Raw genomic sequence first — 25,348 nt, 5'->3', positions numbered from 1 at the left:
CAATCATCAAATTAAATATGCAACATTGTGAGGTCATGTGACAGTAATGTAGCATACTTTATTTTGAAATGTTTGTTGCATTCTGTTTCTATATATATATATATATATATATATATATATATAAATGGTATGCAGTATATACTGCACAGTAAGCATACTTTATACACTAATAGCGTTAACTGAGCTATTTAGAAATGGCAATTTTAAATGCTCGCTCTCTCTTCCAGCTGTGACATCTGGCATCTCCACAAATACATCTGGCTTTCACAGTTACAACTCTGGGACTCAGTCATCGTACCCCAATACTTACCCCAGCAACACCCTGCCCTCAAACCCCTCCAGCCCCCGCTGCACCGTCACCAAGAGGAGACACCGGAGGAAAGACCACAAGAGCTCCTGTGAGTAAACACTTGATTCCCACGTCTCTCTTCTCTGCCTTTGGCTAAGATCAAGTGTAGTGTCTCTCTTTCTTACTCTGTGTGTTTGATTCTGGCAGCATAAGACAAATTCCCACTAATAATGTAGACTTGCTTTCAGATTATGGAAACTAAAATAGCAATGAGGTTAGAAAACTTTTATATGACCATTTCATTTGGAGGCACTGAAGGATTCAGAAGAATAATTCAATTTTTAATAGCCCATTCAGTTCCAGAGTTGTTAGGGAAAATGTAAATGTAATAATTATAGCACCACCTAGTGTCGGATGGGTGTGTGTACACGCCTGAGTAGTTGTGGGGATCTGAGACCATCCCACTAGGTTTAGGATCTCTACAATTTACAGTTTCTAACACCCAGACACTTTTATGGCAGAAAAGCATGTTAAGAAAATCAATACAAATACAACAGAGTTTCAGCACCTTTGAGTGAAATCTAAAAACTAGAAAGAAAGCGTTCTTTTTTCCATTTTTGGACTCCCACCACTGGCATACATTTAAGAAAAGTTGCTGAAGTCAACGGATTTTAGTAAAAGACCTATCTATCTACAGTATGTGTAGAAATAAAACAATGACGCTGCCACATTTCTAGAGTTATTTTCTTGATCTGTAGTTTTTCTCCAATATCATAGGTGAAAATTTTCCTTTTGAATCCCTCTACAAAATAATGTATTACTCAGTAAATCTTGATCATGGTCATTTAATATTTTGGATTTCTTCATTTATGTATTTCTTTGACCAGACAAAAATATATATATATAATTCACAATATTTTGAGCCGTGGACTTTCTGTTGATTTTTGACCCAATGAACAAACTGCTAGAATACATTTTAAATAATTAGCTGGTTGCATTATTAGATTACAACTCCTTTTCTTTTTTTTATGCCTCTTAAGTATATATGGCATTTTCTGTCGCCAAGTTGAAAATATCTGGGGCATTTTTATCACTTTTGATGTAATCTTTGCCCTGAAACCCTGTTGATTTTTTTAACCTGGTCTGAAATGAAGTTACAGAAATATTTTTAGCTGTTAAACACTTTAAGCCTTTCTTTTGCACATTATCCCCTACATTTCGTATATGATTGGTTTCCTCTGTGTCTCTCTCTGTCACTTGTCAGTGTCTCTGGCGTCAAGTACAGTGGGCGCTGGTGGTCAGGTCGTGCATATAGAGACCAGTGAGGTGGTTTTGAGAGGAGATCCTCTTACTGGGTTGGGGCTTCAGTTACAGGGAGGAGTGTTTGCTACAGAGCCGCTGTCAGCGCCTGCCTGTGTCCGCTTTATAGAGCCAGACACACCTGCGGAAAGGTGAGAGGATGCTGCTGCTCCGAGCTGTCAACCTCTAGATGTGATGCATGCTGACAGGCTTGTCTTGTACATTTAGTGCCTGTGGATAGATGCATTTACATGTGCACACACACCTGGCCACATGTGAGAAAGCTGAGAGGTTGTACAAAGATCTTCTGTGACAACTTGTTTCAGGATTGGAGAGATTAGATGCAAAAATCTACCATTATTGTATTGACCTAAAAGTCCCCAATTTGCAAACCTGCTACACAAGCTAAAAGTATATACCCGTATTTATAGTTATACTTTGTATTTATCAGATGTACCATGTTGGCTTAGTTTAAGTACGGTTATATTGTTCTGTATTTGGAATATGGAAATATATTAATGACTTGCATTGTGAAAGCTACCACTCATTCACTGTTAAACAAAAATCGTGGTTAAAAAATTAACAAGTAAAAATATAGTACATATCAACATCTTCATATTATTAAAAATATTCCTTTGTCTTCTGCTTTTTGTATGGATATGTGTACATAAATGTAATAAATGCTAAATGAATACATGTAAATGTTAGGTAAAATGCATGTGTGTGTGTGTGTGTTTATTTGCATATGTACCATATGTTTGTGTTCCAGGTGTGGGGTGTTACAAGTCGGTGACAGACTTCTTTCAATTAATGGAATTTCCACTGAGGACGGAACACTGGAAGAGGCCAATCAGCTGCTCCGAGATGCAGCGCTGGCCAATAAGGTCATACTGGAAGTGGAGTTTGATGTTGCAGGTAATAAATAGCTGTCAGTGGAAAAACTCAGTATCTCAAGCTATTGATTATAAATGAATGCGATTACAAAGTCACATGTATTTCATTTAGTTTAAGTTCTTTGTGTTTCTCTTTATAAATCTCCTGCAGAGTCAGTTATTCCCAGCAGTGGCACATTTCAGGTGAAGCTACCCAAGAGACGTGGAGTGGAGCTAGGCATTACTATCAGTGGTGAGTGATGAGATTGACCAACAGGGGGCGCTGCTGTCTTATAAAATAGTGAAAACCAAGTTCAGATAAAACAGAAATATATTCTACAGTTTTTCTCTGCAATTAGTCTGTGGATATACTGTTTAATTGTGCAAATTAACACTGTACATCAATTGTGACTTGCAGCAAGCAAGAAGCCAGGAAAACCTCTGATCATCTCTGAGATACAGAGAGGAAGTATTGCACACAGGTATACCTGCAATACTTGTTAAACCAGTTCATTTCATATTCTTTAATATTATCAAAGTGTCTATAAATGTGTGTTTTGCAGAGTTTGATAGGTATGCTGTCCCTGTTGTTTTTAGCAGTACAGTAAGCTTTGATTAGGAATGAACATCTATAATTTGTGTTTGTGTGTTTAGAATAGGAACCCTGGAGCCAGGTGATCGATTAATGGCCATTGATAATGTACGACTGGATAATTGTGGAATGGAAGAAGCCATGATGGTTCTCCAACAGGCTGAGGGCATGGTCAAACTGCGTATTCAGAAAGATGAAGATAACTTGGGTGAGTGCATGTGTTTGTGCATGCGCCTTAAAAATGCTAATTATCCTTTGACATCATTGCTTCTTACCTATTAATGTGTGCATATTTTACAGATGAATTGGAGTCGTCTGGTTCCATTATTTTCACAGTCGAGCTCAAGAGACATGGGGGTCCTCTTGGAATCACCATTTCCGGCACTGAAGAACCTTTCAACCCCATTCTGATTTCCAGTCTAACCCGCAATGGTCTCGCACAAAGGTGCACACAAACACTCATGCCCTTGTGTGTCTGTAGTGTTTTTTTTTTTTTTTTGCCATGATTTATGCAGTAGTACATGAAAATGCACAATATACACACAAAAACTTGCATGTTTTACAATGTATGTCATCTGACAGCACCAAGCTCTCAGTAGCCCATAAAACTGTATATAGGAAATGGCTGAAATTCGGTGGGTATGACTAGCCCCTACACAAAATTTGGGGTCCCTAACCCTGTAGCGCCACCAAGAGTTTCACTTACATTTTGGCATATAACTTTTGAATCATAAGTCCTAGAAACAACGTTATTTTTTCTCTGATTCCTTGGGTCGTGCCGCGTCTGCAAAGGTTGCATTGTATATCTGCTCCGCCCACTAGATTTTCCACCATTGTAAATAAAAAAACAACTACTTTTTCCTAACTCCTAGAACGTATGTCTGAGTCACTTGAAATTTTGCATGTATTATCTGGAGACATGCATGGCAAAAACTTTTGAGATTCATGATGATAGACCAAACAGTTCTCGTATACCATATCAACGAGTTTGACGGCGAGCATGGCAAAATGGACGCAAGACTGCATCTTTGTGACGCTTTAGCATATTGACACGAACTTTGGTATGTGTCGTCACAAGCATGACGTGAGGGTACCTGCACAGTTTCGGCATAGCGCCACCAAGTGGTCAAGAAATATGTTGATAATAATAAATGGCTATTTTTGCCTATAACTTTTGAAAAGTCTGGCCTAAAATCACAAGACTGGTCACTTTAGATTCCGTGGGGCATAGGGAGTGGAATGATACCCAATTTGCCATGGTCAGCCATACTTCTTGTCTGCCATTTTGAAATTCATTGAAAACCTACTTTTTCAAACATTCGATTTGCACGAAATTTACCATGTCATCATCTTGGGACACTCATGACAAAAAGTTATGAAAAGCTTTTGATATACCAAACAGTTCTCGTGTAATGCATAAATGAATTAAATGGCAAGATGCCAATAAGGATCTGAGGCTGTATCTCATGAACCCTTTGGCGTTTTGACGACATTTCATATGTGGCACTGTGACCAAACCCTGACTATACAATCAATTAGGTGGTAACGCCACCTATGGTCAAAAGTTAAATGCACTTGTATTACACTAACACAAAAACAAATGTCTCTTTTCACTGCTCTGCTTAAAATCATCAATCAAAATGTTTGCCATTGGTGAGCTTGACCCCGTAATTGCTGCTTGCAGCTATATTTAAAATGTTAGTTTTTTAAAGAAATACATTTGGACAGCAAGTACACTTTATATTTGTCTACAAAACTATATAATATAATAGACCATTAGAATAAAAGGTTTTGAAGATCATGACACAAATTCAGTTATGTGTGTATTGGTTTTCTAACGTTCCGATAATATTTCTACTCAAACAGTTGTCAAGATGTAATAATTTCAATGCTTTTCTTTTTACTTTAGAACATTAAACTCAATGTGTTTCTGGGACAATGTGATTTAAAATGATGGAGCAGGCCACGTATGATACGGCTGTTTTTAAATATTTTTTGCACAGGACTGGCGCTCTTCATATTGGTGATCGTGTCTTGGCCATCAATAACATGAGTTTGAAGGGAAAACCTCTTAGCGAAGCCATTCACCTCTTGCAAACGGCTGGAGACACTGTCACACTCAAGATTAAAAAACGGTCTGATCGTAAGTCTCACACGTACACCACAGGGCCAATTAAGGGTCTAGTGCAACCTGTGTGTGTTTGGAGAAGTCTGTGTAAACATTTCCTTTATAAGAGCAGACAGATGATCTATTGCTGTGAATAATGCATAACCGCATGTCCTCATGACCTATATCTGTCTTTTCTGCCTCCTGTACCAGCGCTTTTGGAGTCGGACAGGAGCAGCCCGTCCCGGACGGCCTCATGTGTGAGTGACACAGAAGACGATCGCTCGGATTCTTACAGGCGTGGTAAATACTCAGAATTTCACCGCCTGGCCACACCCCCCAGTCTGGATTCAGCTATGGACTCATGGGATAGCTCTGCCCTGGATGCTGGCTATGGAAGTCAAGGTGAGGAAGACCTGGGATTAGATAATGAAGAAAGTAATTGAGTGTTAACGAGGGCTGACTAAAGTTTATATAAGGTCAGCAAGGGTTAATTAACTTATTTGGACATTAATTAAGTGGGCTGGAGGATGCCTCAAATTAGACTGCTCCTGGATTGGAGTACGTCCTAAGAGTTTTGTTATTGAGGTCATTGAAGAATGTTTGGTAAAATTAAAGGGATAGTTCACCCAAAAATAAAAATTCTGTCATGATTTACTCACCTTCATGTCCAAAACCAGTATACAAACAGAAATCTATGCAAAAGCATGATTCATTGATTCATTCACTGATATTAAAAAGTCCACATCCACATTTCATTTTGTGTATTCTTAATACACACAATTAAATAATATTTTCATACTTCTCACATAATTTGGCAGAATAAAAGATTGATTAGAAATGACACCAATAAAAATGTGTTATTATATGTGTATATGTATAAGTGTTACACTATTTCGATTTTTCTTTGTTTTCTTAAAACACAACTTGTCTCATATTTCATCTAAATCATTCTGTTCACTTTTGTTGACTTGGTTTACAAGTACATTTTATTAGGGGCACATTTTTCAGTGTGGTGGAAATGACACTACTACTGTGGTACATTTTTGAAAGATCGATAGAAATAAGTTTCACACATTAATTATTGAAATTGTTTATTTCACTCTTTAAGATTATCATAGTTTTAAAGATCAAATAATTTGTATTTTTATAATGGATTTTCATAGTTTAAAATTGAAAGTCTGGGTCTGGGACAAGGCACCAACAATCATGCCACGGTCCAAATCACTGAGATAAAAAAATTTCCCCATTCTGATGGTTGATGTGAACATTAACTGATGCTCCTGACCCGTATCTGCATGATTTTATGCACTGCACTGCTACCACACGATTAGCTGATTAGATAATCGCATGAATGATTGTTGGTGCCAGATGGGCTGGTTTGAGTATTTCTGTAACTGCTGATCTCCTGGGATTTTCACACACAACAGTCTCTAGAATTTATTCCAAATGGTGCCAAAAACAAAAAACATCCAGTGCGCGGCAGTTCTGCGGACTGAAATGCCTTGATGAGAGAGGTCAACAGAGAATGGCCAGACTGGTTCGAACTGACAAAGTCTACGGTAACTCAGATAACTGCTCTGTACAATTGTAGTGAGAAGAATAACAGCTCAGAATGCTATTCTGAGATGTGGGTTGGCGCTGTTTTGGCAGCATGAGGGGGACATACACAATAATAGGCAGGTGGTTTTAATATTGTGGATGATTGGTGTGTGTTTGTATATGGCCATATATTAGATTTCTGTATTTTCTATCTTCTGTTGAACACAAAAGGAAAAGTTTAGCAGAATGTCCAAGCTGCTCTTTTCCAAACAACAAACGTAGACCATGACCAGGGGTGACAAGCTCCAAAAAGGACAAAAAAGCACTAAAAAAGTAGTCCATATGACTCATGTACTACATTCCAAGTCTTCTGAAGGCATTCGATAGCTTTGTGTGAGGAACACAAAGAACGTCTTGCCTTCCGCTGCAGCTCCCAAATCTAATTCGCGCTTGCACATATTGAAACTGGGCATGTTGTGATTGGTTGCGAGACGTGCAAGAACCAATTCCGTTTGTAATCAATGAAGTCAAAACATACATTGTTTCAAGCAACATGAGGGTAAGTTGATTACAGAATTTTTATTTTTGGGTGAACCATCCCTAAACTAGACTTTTTTTCTAACCATTTGGGTAAAACTAATCCTTAACAAAACTGGGTTATCGCCCCTTAATTTGTTTTCAGGCGTCTATATCCATAGGACATCTGATTACACACTTCACCCTAATGACTGGAGACGGACCAATCACAGGAGCCCACTGACCGCCAGAAGACACGCCCACCAAACCGCAGTGTATGATGGGAGGCTGGGTGAGGAGGACTGGATGTATTCTGGGTGAGATTTTGCTCAAGTTTATTCAGAAACACAGCTTGTGTTTTTATTGTTCATTCTATTGGTACAATTTAAAAACTTGCCTTTATTTCTCCTAACTTAGAGATACAAGACAGGAACTAGATTCATATCTTTTTCAGAAAGGGACATTTACTCCTTTGACAGCTCATAAAACATTTCCTAATGAAGCTTGGTTTATACAGTAGTTTTGGTTACTAACACAGTCTTGTGGCGATTATTCATTTTCTCAGTCTGTTTTTTGCTAATTTTCCATGTACATGTGCTCTTAAAAATGAAACATAAGCCACTTTCACACATGAAGCCCGTTAGATTGCAGAATGTAGATTGCTGGATTGCCTTTTCTGGTATACATCTGCTATTCACACATGCAACAGCTTTCCGTCTTTTATCCTTTTTTGCTACCATTCACACATTAGCACCAAAATGCTGTTAAACTCTGTGATGCTATTTGACAGAAAGGCTTTTGGTCCCATCTATACCTCATTCCCAAAGGAGGCTAGTGATTTTATCAACAAATTTTTAAGACCTTTAGTTTCACTATCTGTCCAATCTGACGAAATTTTTTGGTTCCTGAGTGGCAGGTGTTAAATGTAACGGCGACTAATTGCGTCATTTCGTCAAAACTTTGATTGACCCCAAAGTGGACTTCTGACATCAGCGCGTCCTGACCTAGTACATGCTTAAAACCGTTAATCTTACGGATTTGTTTACAGATAGCATCAAAACTGAACTTTTCCAGTAACATCACAACTTATTCTGTGGAATTGCCAGAGCTGATTTACCAGTATTTCCCAAAGGGGTCCATTTCACACATGACTTCTAAACAGAAAAATTATGTCAATTTTCCAGAAGCTCCTATAGTCACTAGGCTATGTTCACGCCACAAGTTGAATGTCGAAATATTGAAGTATTACACAGAAAGTTGCAAAAATAAATGTGTTGAAAATATTGAGGTACATAAGTTCTGGTATCAATACAAGTTAAGCATAATCTACATAATCGACATGGCATAATGTTGATTACCACAAAAATACATTTCGACTTCGTTTATTTAAATATATACAGTGGCATGCAAAAGTTTGGGCACCCCTGATCAAAATTTCTGTTGCTGTGAATAGCTAAGCAAGCAAAAGATGGCCTGATTTCCAAAAGGCATGAAGTTAAAGATGACACATTTCTTTAATATTTTAAGCAATTTTACTTTTTTATTTCCATCTTTTACAGTTTCAAAAAATCAAAAAATGGCCCGAAGCAAAAGTTTGGGCACCCTGCATGGTCAGGATTTATTAACACCCCCTTTGGCAAGTATCACAGCTTGTAAACGCTTTTCGTGGCCAGCTAAGAGTCTTTCAATTTTTGTTTGGGGGATTTTCACCCATTCTTCCTTGCAAAAGGCTTCTAGTTCTGTGATTCTTGGGCAGTCTTGCATGCACTGCTCTTTTGAGGTCTGTCCACAGATTTTCTATGTTTAGGTCGGGGACTGTGAGGGCCATGGCAAAACCTTCAGCTTGCGCCTCTTGAGGTCATCCATTGTGGATTTTGAGGTGTGTTTAGGATCGTTATACTGTAGTAGAAGCCATCCTCTTTTCATCTTCAGATTTTTACAGATGGTGTGATGTTTGCTTCCAGAATTTGCTGGTATTTAATTAAATCCATTCTTCCTTCTACCAGTGAAATATTCCCCATGCCGCTAGCAGCAACACAAGCCTAAAGCATGACTGATCCATCCCTGTGCTTAACAGTTGGAGAGGTGTTCTTTTCATGAAATTCTGCACCCTTTTTTCTCCAAGCATACCTTTGCTCATTGTGGCCAAAAAGTTATATTTTAACTTCATCAGTCTGCAGGACTTGTTTCCAAAATGCATCAGGCTTGTTTAGATGTTCATTTGCAAACTTCTGACGCTGCATTTTGTGGAAGGTTCTGACGCAGGAAAGGTTTTCTTCTCATGACACTTCCATGAAGGTGAAATTTGTGCAGATGTCGCTGCACAGTAGAACATTGCACCACTACACCCAAGTCTGCTAAATCTTCCTTAAGGTCTATTGCAGTCAAACAGGGGTTTTGATTCGCCTTTCTAGCACTCCAACGAGCAGTTCTCTCTGAAAGTTTTCTTGGTCTTCCAGACCTCAACTTGACCTCCACCATTCCTGTTAACTACCATTTCTTAATTACATTACGAACTGAGGAAACGGCTACCTGAAGACGCTGTTCTATCTTTTTATAGCCTTCTCCTGCTTTGTGGGCATCAATTATTTTAATTTTCAGAGTGCTAGGCAGCTGCTTAGAGGAGCCCATGGCTGCTGATTGTTGGGACAAGATTTGAGGAGTCAGAGTATTTGTAAAGCTTTGAAATTTGCATCACCTGGCCTTTCCAAACAATGATTGTGAACAAGCCATAGCCCTAACAAGCTAATTAAGGTCTGAGACCTCGGTCGTTTTTTTCCGATTAGCCTCACTAACAAGTGGCTTTCTTGTGGCCACACGGCTGTTTAGTCCCAATCCTGTAAGTTCTCATCAAAGTAACATTTTCTCCACGACTCTGGGATACGTCTTCAGCCATGGTTGTTTAAGAAATGAGAAGCTACACACTGCATCAGTTGGGATTAAAATAATTGTTGCCAGCTGAAACATATTAAACTTCAATAATGGTCCAATCATAGGCTCTTAAGTATCTGCTTATTTAATCCAAACGGTATTTTTTCTTGGCCAGGCAGTGTATATATACAGTGCATTCAGAAAGTATTCAGACCCCTTCATTTTTTTTTTTTCACATTTTGTTATGTTGCAACCTTATGTTAAATGTTTTAAATTATTTATTTTTTCACATCAATCAACACTACATACTCCATAATGACAAAGCAAAAAACAGATATTTGATAACTTTGCAAATGTATTCAAAATAAATAACTGAAATATCACATTGACATAAATATTCAGACCCTTAACTCAGTACTTAGTTGAAGTACCTTTGGCACCGATTACAGCCTCAAGTCTTTTTGGGTATGATACGACAAGCTTTACACATCTGGATTTGGAGCCATTCTTCTCTGTAGATCCTCTCAAGCTCTGTCAGGTTGGATGAGGACTGTCGGTGGACAGCCATTTTCAGGTCTCTCCAGAGATGTTTGATTGGGTTCAAGTTCGGGCTCTGGCTGGGCCACTTAAGGACATTCGCAGAGTTGTCCCTAAGCCACCCTTGTGTTGTCTTGGCCGTGCTTAAGGTCATTGTGCTGTTGGAAGGTGAACCTTCGGCCCAGTCTGAGGTCCTGAGTGCTCTGGACCAGATTTTCATTAAGGATATCTCTGTATTTTGCTGCGTTCAGATTTTCTTCAACCCTGACCACTCCCCCAGTCCCTGCTGCTGAAAAACACCCCACAGCATGATGCTACCACCACCATGCTTCACCGTTGGGATGGTATTGCGCAGGTGATGAGCGGTGCCTGGTTTCCTCCAGACATGATGCTTGGAATTGAGGCCAAACAGTTCAATCTTCGTTTCCTCAGACCAGAGAATCTTGTTTCTCACAGTCTGAGTCTTTTATGTGCTTTTATGTGTCTTGCACTGAGGAGAGGTTTCCGTCTGGCCACTCTGCCATAAAGCCCAGATCGGTGGAGTGTTGCAGTGATGGTTGTCCTTCTGCAAGTTTCTCCCATCTCCACACATGACCTCTGGAGCTCAACCAGAGTGACCATTGGATTCTTGGTCACCTCTCTTACCAAGGCCTTTCTCCACCGATTGCTCAGTTTGCCCAGACGGCCAGCTCTAGGAAGAGTCCTGGTTGTTACAAACTTCTTCCATTGAACAATTATGGAGGCCACTGTGCTCTTGGGAACCTTCAATGCAGCCACATTTTTTATAGGTTTCCCCAGATCTGTGCCTCGACACAATTCTGTCTCTGAGCTCTGCAGGCAGTTTCTTTGACCTCATGGCTTGGTTTTTGCTCTGATATGCATTTTCAGCTATAAGACCTTATATAGACAGGTGTGTGCCTTTCCAAATCATGTCCAATCAGTTGAATTTGCCACAGGTGGACTCCAATCAAAGTGTAGAAACATCTCAAAGATGATCCAGAGAAATGGGATGCACCTGAACTAAATGTCAAGTGTCATAGCAAAGGGTCTGAATACTTATGTGATATTTCAGTTTTTTTCTTTTAATAAATTTGCAAAGTTATCAAAAATCTATTTTTTTCTTTGTCATTATGGGTTATGAAGTGTAGATTTATGTGAAATGTATTTATTTATTTTAAAGCATTTTAGCATAAGGCTGCAACATAAAATGTTAAAAAATGTAAGGGGTCTGAATACTTTCTGAATGCTTTGTGTGTGTGTGTGTGTGTGTGTGTGTGTGTATATATATATATATATATATTAGTACATAAAGCAAAAATCACAGTAGAATCGTAACATAAGTGAATGTGGCCAGTCTTTAAGCATTAAGTACACACTATTTCAAAAGTATAGCTACTAGAAGTAAAACATTGTACATGTTAACATGATTTTACTGTGATTTAAAATCACTTACTTGTCTGTGTACAGTTATATCCAATATTAAAACTGTTTCATGATGACGTATTGCTGGTAAACCCTGTTATCCCGGTTAAATTATTTTTAAGTGCCTTTCTGTAACTGTATGCTCTCATATCAAATTATATTATATAGTGCCACGAAAAAAGTAGTTTTGATGAGCCTAGTTGAAAGTTCATGGCATTCAGAAGTTTTTGGCTTGTTTAAGTTTTTAAGTGTTTTTTGTTTCTGTGGCTAAACGCTTATTCAACATTCACATCGTCCAGCACAGAAACCACAAGCCTGTTTGCTTACACTGTCTCTGTATGTTCCTACTCTTCTCTTTTCTTTCCTTCTCAGGTTTTCTGTCTCTCGTCTGCCTTACTAATCATCCGTGGGCCACTTGCTGTCATCTGCCCTGTTGTGCTTCTTTTTCAATCGCTCATTTCTTGTTTTCCACTTTCTGCTGAGGCTGAACCAGGTCATGGCCTCTTCAGAATCATCTGTATGTTTCTTTGTCTAACCACTTTTTTTTTTTTTTTTTTTTTTGTACTTGAAGGATCTGTTACAGTGACTATATCATACTGTACAGTTAAGTTATATAAAGAGAGATAGAGAGAGAGCTCCGTTTCCAATACTACACCTGGCCTTACATTACCCAGGTTGTTTGCATTGACACAGATCTGTCAGTCCTGCACGTTATCATGACAACAACAATACAGAAACTCAGGAGAACTATTGGTCGCAAGCTCTTCAGGACCTGGAGACCTGTGGCCAATCAGAAATCCTTCGAGAACTGGAGGTAAATATGATTGGAAATCAAATTGAATTTTGTGGAATTCTGAAGGCAGAGATTCTAGGCAGGCCTACATTTAATATGTGTGACTGCTATGTGCTTGAACTTTAAGTGGTCAAGTCGAATACTGTGCTATTTTATGTCATTTGTAGGCTACTATAATGTCAGGCAGCACGCTGAGCTTGGGAGAAGACGGTGAGAAGCAGAATGAAAGCAGCACCAAAGCTCTAGCTCTGAGCCCGGAGAGGACCTCGGAGAACACAGTCGGACCAGAGGATATGAAAGACACCAGCCCTTCTCTGCCATTAGAGCTTCATAAAGTAAATGTTTACTGTTCCAGCAGCTCTTTGGTTGAAATAACATCTCAGACCCTGTTGACTTTTTCTGGTCAGATCATCATTTTCTCTCTCCCTCTCTCAGATATGTTTACGGAAGGATGCTGACAGCAGGGATTTTGGGTTTAGCGTGTCCGACGGGCTTCTGGAGAAGGGTGTTTACGTGAACATGATCCGCCCTGATGGGCCTGCAGACCAAGCAGGGTTACGCCCATATGACCGTATTCTACAGGTGATATGCCCGAATGATTTTAACCTTTTTAATTCTGACCTTTTCATGACCTTGACAGTTTTTGTAAGGGTTCACCTATAATAAAATGCACATATAATAATTAACACAATACATAAAGGTACCCCAAGTAATGTTTTTATTCATTATTTCTACTGTACTTAATAATAATAATAATAATATTATTATTATTAATAAAAAAATACCATAATTAAATGTGCATAAAGTATTATGACAAAAAAAATAATATAATTATTTCTAATTTAATAACAAAACATGCAGTAATTAAAGGTGCACTAAGTACTTTTTATTAATTAAAATATTATAATAATAACTAAAAATAAAATATACAATAATTAAAGGTGCACTATGTAATGTTTGTTTGTCAAAAATACTATTATACTTATTCATTATTAATAGAAATTAACTAACAATTAATGTGCAGCATTTTTTTTATTAAAAATACTATAATAATTAACAATTATTAATACATAATAAAATATAAAGTTGCACCATGTACTGTTTTATCAATAAAAAAATATGATTATAATTAGTTATTTTTAATTATTATCAAAAAATAAAGCATACAATAATTAAATGTGTATAAAGTATTATGACAAAAAAATATTATAATTTAATTAATAAAATAAAACATACAATAAGGTGCACTAATTAATGTTTTGTTTTATGAATTAAAAAATACTATTATACTTATTATTCATTAATAATAGAAATAAAGCATACAGTAAAGGTGGAGCATTTTTTTATTTAAAATTACTATAATTATTAATACAAATTATTAATACAAAATAAAATACACAATAAATGAAGTTGCACCATGTACTGTTTTATTAATTAAAAAATAATATTAAACATTTTTAATTACTAAAAAAAAGCATACCATAGTTAAAGGTGCATTAAGTAATTTTATAAAGTAAAAATACTATTCAAATTATGAATAATATTATATATTAATGATCAAATGTATAGTTATTAATAATTATTAGTAAATTAATAAACATAATAATTAAAGGTGCCCTAAGTATTTTCATGAATTAAAAAATATTATAATTTACAGTAAATATAATGAATTAATAATTATTAATTAATAAATTAAAACATACAATAAAGGTGCACACTTTTTTTTTAAATACTATAATTTATAAGAGTTATTAATTCAAAATTAAATGTCCAATAAAGATGCACTAAGTAATGTTTTATGAATTAAAAATATTTAATTATTAATAAAAAAATAAAACGGACAATAATTGAAAATGTGGATTCAGCATTTATGTACGTGTATATATGATGTATATGACAGTGTATATATACACACAAGATATATATTAACTACTATAAATACATTTATTCCACAAACAAAGAGATAATTGGGGAGTTTGTCATGTGATCTCAATATGTGCGGGAACCCTCTCTTATGTCAAATTAAAAGCCTTCTCTTTGCACTATGACTTGATTAGGCTTCATCACATATGAGTGTGCATAATTGTAATCATATCTGCAAGAAGTACTGTACATTTTTTTTAGGTGTAAATCTTTGTCACTAAAAATTTCTCTTTATCCTTCTGACTCTTGTTTCCGACTTTTATATAACAGGTCAATCATGCACGGACACGAGATTTTGACTGTTGTTTGGCAGTGCCGTTGATCACAGAAGCTGGAGAGCATCTGCAGCTGGTCATCAGCAGAAGCCCGCTCACTCAGGCACATGTTTGGTCAACTAAAGATCGTCAGGATGCCTCTGAAATGCTGTCGTTTGTTTCTGCACAAAATCTAAGCAGAGTCAATCTCTGACCTCCAAAAATCAGCCATAGACATCAACAATAACATAGTGCACAATTTTTCCACAAAAATGGTTCTCTCTCTCTCACCTTCACAAGGGTTTCATTTATAGAACATCAATTATAGGCAAACTAGCACACAATAACACTGTTGTTTTGATATTTTTAACTAAGTTTTGTTTTGGTCACAATTTAAGAGACACTGATTTTCATTCTTTTAACTTGTTCTACAAGTTTTGTTTTTTTACCACAATTTAAGACACATTTTGTTTTGTTTGTTTTACTTTTAATTCATCTTGCACAAAAGTTGTCACAATGTGATCTACACAAACATTCACTAGTCACATCATCAGTTTATTAAACCTCACAGACTGGCACATAAATTGTTTGTATTCACACAAAATGTTCATCTTGTATATAAATGACACGCATCCATTAGTTTCTCCTGTCAACAGGAACACTTTGATGATAGCACAGATCTGCAGGTACTTATGAAACAGAGAAATACCAAGTCATATGTTGACTGTTTAGATTATAAATATTCTTCAGCTGTTTTAAAACCATGATGGCATTGGATATCTCCAGGAAAATCCACATGGATATGAAGGACATGGATATTTTTTTTTCTCCAACTTCAAAAGTGACATGTTTTGACATGTGAAAATTGAGGTGCATGTGAAGTTATGTTTTATTAGTGAACTGTGAGACATTTGAGTGTGTGGCTCACAGAAATAAACTCTCAATTTTAATTGATCTAACGTTCTTGAAAGGAGCTTGTTTTAAGTATAACTATGAAAAGCAGATCCTTCTCTGTATGCCATAGTACCCACAATCCTCTATTCTGTGTGTAAACACATTTTCCTGTATGTTGGATGTTATGTAGAATGTCACGAATAAGATGTGTATTTAATTACTATTCTTGGTTTAGAAATAAATTCCTTTTTAAAGAAAATAAAGGATAAAAACCAGACTGTGTGTGGTAAAAATATAACCTAACTGTTTCTAGAAGACCGGTTGGTGTCGTGATCTCTTCTTGTCTTTCCGTAGCATACGCATGTACCAGGATTGCGTTCAAGGCTTTTTGGGCACTGTTGTTAATTTTTAAAAATACATTTAAAGGTGCACTAAGTAATGATTTGTTTATGAATTAAAAAATAGTATTATACATATTATTGCATTTTTATATTACTAATTAATAATATAAATGCAATAATTAAATTATACTGTAATTATTAATAATAAACAGCAATTTAAGGTGCACCAAGTATTTTTAATAATTCAAAATATTATTATTAATTCAAAATTTACAATAATTAAAGGTGCACTAAGAAATACTTTGTTTAATAAAAAAAAAAACTACACTTATAATAATAACTATTAATAAAAGATAAAACAAATGTGCTTAATTTGTTGTTTTTGAATTAAAACATACTATTATAATTATTAATACTAAAAAAAATTTTTAGGTGCACAAAGTACTTTTATTAATTAAAAAAATATGATTTATTTTTATTATTAATGCAACAAAATGTACAATGATTAGAGATGCACTACGCAATGTTTTAATTTTATTTAGGCCATATTTAAATGAATATTTTTGCAATGTACAAAGTTAGAAGTTTCCCTGTCTAATTTACAGTATTGGTAGAGATTTTCTTTTATCTGAAACCAAAATGAATATTATAACTGAAATAAACCTTAATGAATCAGAATTGGAATCAAATTGAATCAAGAGCTTGTGAATCAGAATCGAATGAATATACTCGGCCCTACTGAAAAGGCCATTTTGTTTGACAAGTCCTGTTTGCAACAGAGATGGAGGCTATAAAATAGTGCATGTTGTATGTCTAAAATGCAATCATTAAAATGAACATGAAATCGAAACTAGTAACCTTTCATCAAAATGTAATTACTTGCTCCATAAGTATTTTTTCTTATTAGAGATCCTATTTTACATATATTTAAGTCTGAAATATGTCATATTACAGAAGTAAAATGGGTTGCGAATGTCATTTCAGGTTAACGTTAAATAATGCAATCACAAAAGAGCAGTTATTCACATTTCAGAATGGATTATTTCTATACAACACCGACACAACACTCCAAGATTCTACATTTTTTATTTCGTATCTAAAGTTGCAATATGCATCTTGAATGGTGTTCATCACAAAACTACTTTGGTTTTTACCAGATTTCATTTGTTTTATTCAAGTTATCTTATCGTACAGCAAAGAATAACCCATTTGTGAATGAAAAATTGTTTCTTGAATGTCTGGTTTTAACCTTATTAAAATATTTTCCAGCAGAAATTATAATAAAAAATGGACAAAGCCACTTGTTTACAAATATTGCACACTGCAAGTTGCATTTAGGCTCACACTAATCAACATTTAAATATACATTTCTGAATACATTCAGAAAAAATAGACAAATGACCAATCACATCAGGTACAGTATAAAATGGTTGAAATACAAAAAGGCCAGTTTTAGATAAATGAAAATATTACAAATGATCAAACACTTGCTTAATGGGATAGTTTGCTCAGAAATTAGAAGTCTGTCATCATTTAAGTGTAGGAAAGCCTCAGTCACCATTTACTTTCATTGTATGAAACCAAGATGCAATGAAACTGAATGGTGACTGAGGCTAACATACTGTTCAATTTGTGTTGCACAGAACAACATCATGATGGTGAGTAAATGAACTTAACTCATCATCAAACAGAATTTCCATTTTTGGGTGAAATATCCCTGAACAGGAAGCTTGGAGGGAAGAGGGTGTTTTGGTGGAAACAAAACAGAGGGGTTAGTTAAATCTAGAAGGGGTCATAGGTCAGGTCAGTTGACGTATACAAAGACACTGAGGTCAGAGGATTAAAAGGGTCAACCTTAGGGCTGGTACTTACGGACACAGAGGTATTACGAAGGGCAGTTATTTGCTGTTGGTGATTAGCTTGAATATTTCGAGGTTTTAAGGCTCGGTTCAAGAGACAATTCCACGAGCCTCGGGCCAGACAGGGCTTGCAGAGATGGCAGTGTCTCTGTGCAATATTTAAAGCCCAGATTTCCTGCATTTATTCTGAAATCTGATGATTGATACAGCGTTGAGTGGTTTAGCTAGGCTGGCTCATGTGATAAACATATCTAGCTATTAGTAAAGTGCTGCCAAACGGCCCTGCGTTGTGGTTGCAATCAGCAGATCTCAGATATCTGTAACAGTACATGATGCTTATTATACAGCATCAAATTATACTTATATTAAATGTGTACACAGCTGCCTACAGTATTAAAGTTAAACCAAATGGCTCTGCGTATATGTGTGTGTGTGTGTGTGTGTGTGTGTGTAAAGGCTGCGATCACTACAGTTCAAGGAGAGACTGAAAACAACAAATAAAGTTTATAAAAGGTTTGCTTATGCTTTTACACTACTGGTCAAAAGTTTAAGGTCACTTACTCATTCTTTATTATTATTATTTTTCACATTTAAGAATAATAGTAAAGTCATCAAAACTATGGAACAACATAAATGGAACTATGGGAATTATGTTGTGACTAAACAAAATCCAAAATAAATCAAAACTGTGTTATATCTTAGCATCTTCAAAGTAGTCACCCTTTGCCTAGAATTTGCAGACATGTACTCTTGACATTTTCTCAACCAACTTCTTGAGGTATCACCCTGGGATGCTTTTAAACAGTATTGAAGGAGTTCCCATCTATGTTGGGCACTTATTGGCTGCTTTTCTTTATTATTTGGTCCAAGTCATCAATTTCAAAAACTTTTTTTTTTTTTATATAACTTTTAGTTTTATAATGAAATACATTAATACGGTGGCACAATTATATTTTCGTCTGCAAAACTAATTTCAAACATTTAAGCATATGCCTTCAGATCAAAAGATTTTTAAGATCATGGGAAACATTTCAGTCAAGTGACCCCAAACTTTTGAACGGCAGTGTATGTATGTCCAGTGGGGTCCAAAAGTCTGAGACCACATCTGACATTTAAAATCCCATTTAATCCTGGAAATAAACTAAAAGTATTAGGATTTTGTACATTTTTATACAAAGAAATGTTATGAAATAAGGTTTCTAATCAAATATAAGCACATTCTTCACACTGACCATGTTAAATCCTTTGTACAAAAGGTCAGATTCCTTGCTTCCATTGAAGCACACAAGATGCTCTTTGAAACATTCTCAAATCATACTGGATAACATGATCATCAGGTTTTGCACAAAATCGTGGAGTTCTTGCCACACAGATTGCATGTTGTCATTCCAGCAAAAGGGGGACTTGGGAAGAAATTTGTAATGATTTTCTATATACTGTATCTTTTAACTAAAATTGTTATACTGATAATAGAATTTGTAATAAAGTGTTATGAATTAGAAAAATGCTAAATGGAAGCATTTTCATTAGTGGTCTCAGACTTTTGGACCCCACTGTATACGTGTATGTATTTGTAAGCTGTGCACAGCGTCCGCTCAGAGCGGAGGTACATTCATTTTTCTTCAATACAAAGAACATTAAGAATCTCATTGTACAAAGGTTACTGCCACAAACACTGACAGACATCATAATGTCACACATCTAGTTTGCTGCTGCTGTATGTATTTTTCAACAAATTAAGCTCTTAAACTCTTAAAAAGAACTCTTGCTCAAAAGATGCTGACCGTATCCTAACCAGACATGACGTGGAATGTCTCCAGCGTAAAGAGATCTCACTAAAATCAAAATGTGTAAAATCACAGCCAATCAGAGGTTATTTCACGTTATTACACGGCTCTCTAGAATACTCGATTCTGATTGGTCAATGGCGCCATCTAGAGGTCTGATTTGTCTGAGTAACAGCCGCACATCCGGGGATTAAGTCACATCAGACTTTGCGAGTCATCTTTCACTCTGTGATCTCTACAAGTAAGCTAATATAATAATTTCAACTCATATTAATGTTTCATGTCCATTTCCTTTTTTGTTTTTTGGCAAGTAGTCTTGTAATAAGCTGGATAATGAGCAGTCAGACTGGAATTCAGCTGTTCAGCGATATTTTTCTTCTCACATAATAACATAATTTCAATGCAAATCAATATTTCATGTCCATTTATTTGGTTAGTAGCCATGTAATAAGCAAAACTAAAACCGGTTGTTATCGCAAAATAATTTCATTTTGTCCATAGGGATTTCATAAATTTCTTCATAAAAGAGTTCTAAGACATGAACCAACCCAACCAGCTCCGAGGTGAATCACAAAATTACCGACTTTGATTTGAAGCAGAAAAGTATTTGAATATCGGAAAAAAAGGCAAAGGTAGAAGGTCCCACAATCCCGATGACATAATCAAATAAAAAGCAATGGAAAAATGTAAAAGTATTGATTTTAAGTTAGAATCAATATATTTGAAGTATGCTGCAAAATATTCAGATATACAGTATACAAATATTTAAGTAATTTGAGAGTGTAGGGAGAGCGATTCGATTGGGTCATTCACAGTGCGCCATGGGAGTGGCCGGTCACTGGTGGGCTCTTTTAGCACACTTTGTCAGCCGTAATTCTCTGATTGGTGCTTTTTCTCCCTTAGGATAATGAGTTATTCAAGGAATTTAGCTATAAACATCTTTTTTTTATTTTGTAAAAATAATGCGCACTGATGGCTTCAACAGAAGCATATTGATTTAAACATACATTTGTATATTTAGAAATGTATATTTAAATAACAACCTCGGAGCTCACGGTAGGTCTGTCTTCAAAGGTTTATAGGTTCTCGATAAAAAATCAATTCACCTATGGAGACAATGAATGGTATTTTTAACCTACGGAACCTGACTGTTGTACTCTATATGCAGCTATGTGGAGAAGAATTTTAGGACAAATGAGATTTTACTGTGGACAGGACTACCCAGCAACCGAACAACAAAATGTTTTCTCGCGCAATAAAAACAAAAACATAATATGGAAGAAATTCTTTATAGTTTGTAGTTTACATTGTCATGCCTGGTTAGGACACGCCGTGACACGGATCAGTGCACAAAAGAATAAAAGAACTGCCCCTGATTGAAAAGTTCACATCAAGTCATAACAATATCAGTGATTACAATAACAATAAAAATCCTAACTGGCAAAAAAGATATATTGATATAAGATCTTTTCTTGATAACGTTCTAGAATCATACAGAAAGAGGGAGGAATTCAGGGGAAGGGAGAGGGAAAATGGGGTCTCCGATAGGAGAGGAGAGAGGAGGAGAATATGGGAATCTCTCTTAGAGAGTCTCACATAGTAGTTTCTACGATAGTGTGGGTGTGTTTCGTGAAGGCGTGGATGCCGTTGGGGTCCAGAGGGTGCAGCAGCTCACTGTTCTTCAGACTGTTCTCTTTTGGACGAGAGCTCGCGCCTCCTTTAATAGGTGCCGCCACGGCTTTGATTCGCTAAACATGAGACATACATTTAATCATTTCAGTTCTTACTGAAGAACTTTATATGGTCCATAATGTCACTAATGTCTCTAATTTAAAGGAATGTTTCAGGTTAAATATGACTATAAACTCTCATTTTATCTTGACCCTCAATTTGTAAAAAAAAGTAAAAAGAAAAAGAAAAAAAGAAAAGAAAAATACTGCATTTACAGTAATGGAATTTCCAACCTAGTCTTATAGAATGAACGTAACTTTTTGCAAACTAAATTTCTAGTGCCACATTTAACATTTAGCCGCAGTTTCCTGGTGAAATTAACATTAGAGGCGCTACAACAATTGTGCGTTTTATTTACTTTCACACAAATCATGGGTACTATGGCTGTTTAGGATTTTATAAACATATTTTTCACTCTATATTACTCACACCCTGCTATTTTATTATATCAAAACACTTTTACTCTAGCGCATCATTTGAAAAACAACATATTTTAACGCCTGTATTACAGACCCACCTACATTTAAACGCTTGTGCTGTACCTCACCATTTAGAGTGTTGGACTTTGAACTCAGAGACCGAGCCTTGAGCCCAGCCAAGGATGCTCAAAACAAAAGTGAAAGTAAAACGAAAGTGCCATATAAGCGACACGATATGACGCGGTTGTTTCAGTAAATGTGCTGTTAATGCTTTTAAAACACTATTGGTTAAGTTTAGGTGTTGGTTTAGGGTAAGGACGTCTGTTTTGTTCATCTTAAAAACCTCGTCTGACTATGACACCATTTTATTCGCTTTTGGCGCCCCCGCTGGAAATTTCACTGGGTAACTGCAGCCAAATGTGTAACGAACTGAGATCAGGCTGGGAATTACAGTGGAAGTCTATGGGGCAAGACAATGGACCGTGATAAACATTAAAATACACAGTTATTCAAAAGTAGAACCAATGGCCTTGTGTATTGTTTAAGCTGTAAAGCTGTTTAAAACGTTTTTACGTTCATTTGGGGGGTTTCATGTTTACAGCGTTACGTCATCATGGCAACGAAGTTGTAAAATTTGATATAACTTTACACCAAAAAGGTTTGTACGCGATGTGTTCACACTAAAATCATGTTATCAAGCATATTTTTTATGTATTTTGGGGCTATACTTTTGAAACAGTGAGTATTTTAACGTATACGGATTGGCCCCATTCACTTCCATTGTAAATAAACATTATGCCACAAATGCTGTCGATTGAGCTTAACTTGTACTGAACCTGGAATATTCCTTTAACTAATGCAAATTTCTGTTTTCCTGGAACAAAATTCACCCACTGGAATTGTGTTGGAAACGCATAACCAGAAGTTCATCCACACAACATTGAAAGGATGCCTTTACAGTTCAAATAACACAGATTTTATATTAAATAATAAAAGCGCTTTAACAAAAATGCAAGTGTTATATTTCCATTTAAACCCTCCGAAAAAGATTTTTGCTTGTTCTTATGAACTGAGGGATGTCAAAATGGAATGGAATAATTTATTAGACTTTTGAATTATACTTTTGTGTCCTTTTGAAGCTTGAAGAGGTAGTCACTATAAACTGCCATTGTATGACATCACAGAGGACAACATTGTTTCAAAATTTCTCCTTTTGTGTTAAGAAAAAGAAAGAAAGTCTTATACAGTAGTGTTATATCAACAGGGGTGTGTAAACAATGACTGAATTTTCATTTCTGGGTGAACTATTCCTTAATAATAGAGACATCATGTGGTTATGTTTGGAAGATTTTGCTTTGCACTGACAATAACAGTAATAACTCAACCTGCTGTGCTTCTATAAATATTTTATTTATGTAATATTTGACAACCTTACCTCTATTAAGGAGCCATCTGATTGGATGATTCTGATGACAACCATCATCGGGATACAAATCATTGAAGCAAGTGCAAGAGCCCAACCCAATCCAATCGACCAATCAGGATACTCATAAAATTTGTTATAGGTGAGCGGCTTGTATTTCACCAACGAAAAGACAAAACAACCCTAAAATAGAAATATTTACAAGCTCTTCATATACTTGACGCACAAGCTGGTCTTATGACTGGCTAATTTCTCAAGCGTAAACCCATTCACACACAAACAAACGTACCACACAAAGGACCGGTGTGATCAGCATCCAGCTCCATTTCATCCAACCACTGGGTCTGTAGCCGATCATGTCCTCTATTGCATCATAGAAATTATCAGCCCCTACAAATACACACATCCTGTACAGTTAGAATTAATTCTATATTTATGTATTCATCATTAGCAACAGTCCAGAGTTTAAATACTTCTTGAGTGGTCATTTATTACATACATTGGGTAATTTAATAATTTAGTAGTTTTCAGCTACTCGCAGCTCTGCTTAATAGATTTGACCAAATTTAAAGGGGAGTTGTGTGATTATTTTGATGTTATAATAATACTTTCTCTAATCCCATTAAACATGCAGAGACAACTTATGTAAGACAATCCTGACGCACTAAAATGGGCTCGACCAATGGTTTGCATTTAGGGCGGGATACTGTTTGTCTGACCATTGGCAACCAGGGTGGGTTTAATTATTTTTGCAATGCTGTTTGGGGCTGTTAGTGGCATAGAAATTACACACGTCATCTTTAAATCCTTTCCACCGAATTCTGCAGATTTCCCCCAGTAATCAGTGCAGAAAAGGTGATAAAAAAGTATGTTGATTTAATGTGGGCCCACTCATGACTAAAAAAGAAAGATCTGAGATAATCCTGGAGGCCTTATGTGATTATATAAGACTAAATAAGATTATACAAGATTAATCCTAGCAAACAATGTTTCGATTGAGTAACCCGTTAATAGTGTGCCTGATGCAAAGGCCATAAGTGGCATGACACTACACGTGAGCTCTGTGTTTATGCAGTAAACAGATAGAGGGACCGTATCATATCTCATACTAAAACAATACTTAGAGCATTTGGTGTGTGTTTACAATCTGTTTGATTATGTGTCTCTTATTCAGCAAGGTCACATTTACACTCCCATGTACCTTTTAACCTCAGAGACACATTATGATTTGTGTATATATGTGGCTTTGTAAGTACTGTCAAAACAGGAGATTGAAACAACACATATGTGTGTTTTGTAGAGAGCACAAATTTAATAATTAGTCCTAAATATAATTAAAGGCCCTAAATGTAATAACTTTTGGTCCTAAATTTAAAAAAAAACTTTCGGTCCTAAATATATACAAATGTGCAAGATGGGTGTTTGGTATATTTTAGGGAAGCTAGTTTAAGTTTGTGTTTTCATATATTAGTAATTACGAAGATACAATGTTTATGCACTAATCTTTTGATAGCTTCTGATAGTTAGTACAAATATTTTATTATAGTTAATAAAGGTAACTTCCTTACATTTAGGACCAAAACGTATTATATTACGGGTCTTTAGTACACTTAATAAATATTTTAGGTAACACTTTACAATAAGTTTCCATTTGTTAAAATCAGATAAAAACGCACTCAGTAATTTTTGTCTTTGTGTTATTTTGGACTTACACTGACACCTAGCGGCATGGATGCAGCATCATTTAAAATCAATAGTTTTCAGTTTCAGATACCATTGTAGAAATTTTGTATTCACAGTCAGACATGATTACTTTAATCAGTGAGTGAAAGTGTCAAATAACAGGACGGTTACTGAGATTAAGCGAGTAGTATTCA

At 35.9% G+C, this 25,348-nt stretch overlaps 2 protein-coding genes across 6 annotated transcripts in view; one reads left to right on the top strand and one right to left on the bottom strand.

The window, feature by feature from the left end:
• The window catches only part of grip2a (glutamate receptor interacting protein 2a), a 44,661-nt gene extending 28,118 nt beyond the window's left edge, over positions 1–16,543 (top strand). For 2 of the 5 annotated variants that reach the window (XM_051653467.1, XM_051653468.1), the window contains exons 11-24: positions 228–398; positions 1,554–1,740; positions 2,358–2,503; positions 2,633–2,713; positions 2,879–2,942; positions 3,115–3,260; positions 3,353–3,497; positions 5,056–5,195; positions 5,373–5,564; positions 7,384–7,534; positions 12,741–12,861; positions 13,008–13,175; positions 13,276–13,422; positions 15,034–16,543. In XM_051653467.1, coding sequence (XP_051509427.1) covers positions 228–398; positions 1,554–1,740; positions 2,358–2,503; positions 2,633–2,713; positions 2,879–2,942; positions 3,115–3,260; positions 3,353–3,497; positions 5,056–5,195; positions 5,373–5,564; positions 7,384–7,534; positions 12,741–12,861; positions 13,008–13,175; positions 13,276–13,422; positions 15,034–15,231 — 2,057 coding nt within the window. In that variant the 3' untranslated portion in view covers positions 15,232–16,543. Of the gene's footprint in view, positions 1–227; positions 399–1,553; positions 1,741–2,357; positions 2,504–2,632; positions 2,714–2,878; positions 2,943–3,114; positions 3,261–3,352; positions 3,498–5,055; positions 5,196–5,372; positions 5,565–7,383; positions 7,535–12,419; positions 12,862–13,007; positions 13,176–13,275; positions 13,423–15,033 lie in introns of those variants that run through there. The other 3 variants (XR_007892891.1, XM_051653470.1, XM_051653469.1) reach the window with 3 other exon arrangements.
• Positions 16,544–17,319: 776 nt separating this feature from the next.
• Positions 17,320–25,348, bottom strand: part of LOC127415030 (sodium- and chloride-dependent taurine transporter-like) — a 37,451-nt gene continuing 29,422 nt past the window's right edge. The window contains exons 12-14 of the mRNA XM_051653496.1: positions 23,761–23,861; positions 23,484–23,654; positions 17,320–21,646 (exon numbers count right to left, since the gene is read on the bottom strand). Of these exons, the coding sequence (XP_051509456.1) occupies positions 21,491–21,646; positions 23,484–23,654; positions 23,761–23,861 (428 nt within the window). The 3' untranslated portion in view covers positions 17,320–21,490. The remainder of the gene's footprint in view (positions 21,647–23,483; positions 23,655–23,760; positions 23,862–25,348) is intronic.

Source organism: Myxocyprinus asiaticus, chromosome 24, assembly GCF_019703515.2.
Source record: "Myxocyprinus asiaticus isolate MX2 ecotype Aquarium Trade chromosome 24, UBuf_Myxa_2, whole genome shotgun sequence".
Lineage (NCBI taxonomy): Eukaryota > Metazoa > Chordata > Actinopteri > Cypriniformes > Catostomidae > Myxocyprinus > Myxocyprinus asiaticus.
This window is presented reverse-complemented; position numbering and strand designations above follow the sequence as displayed.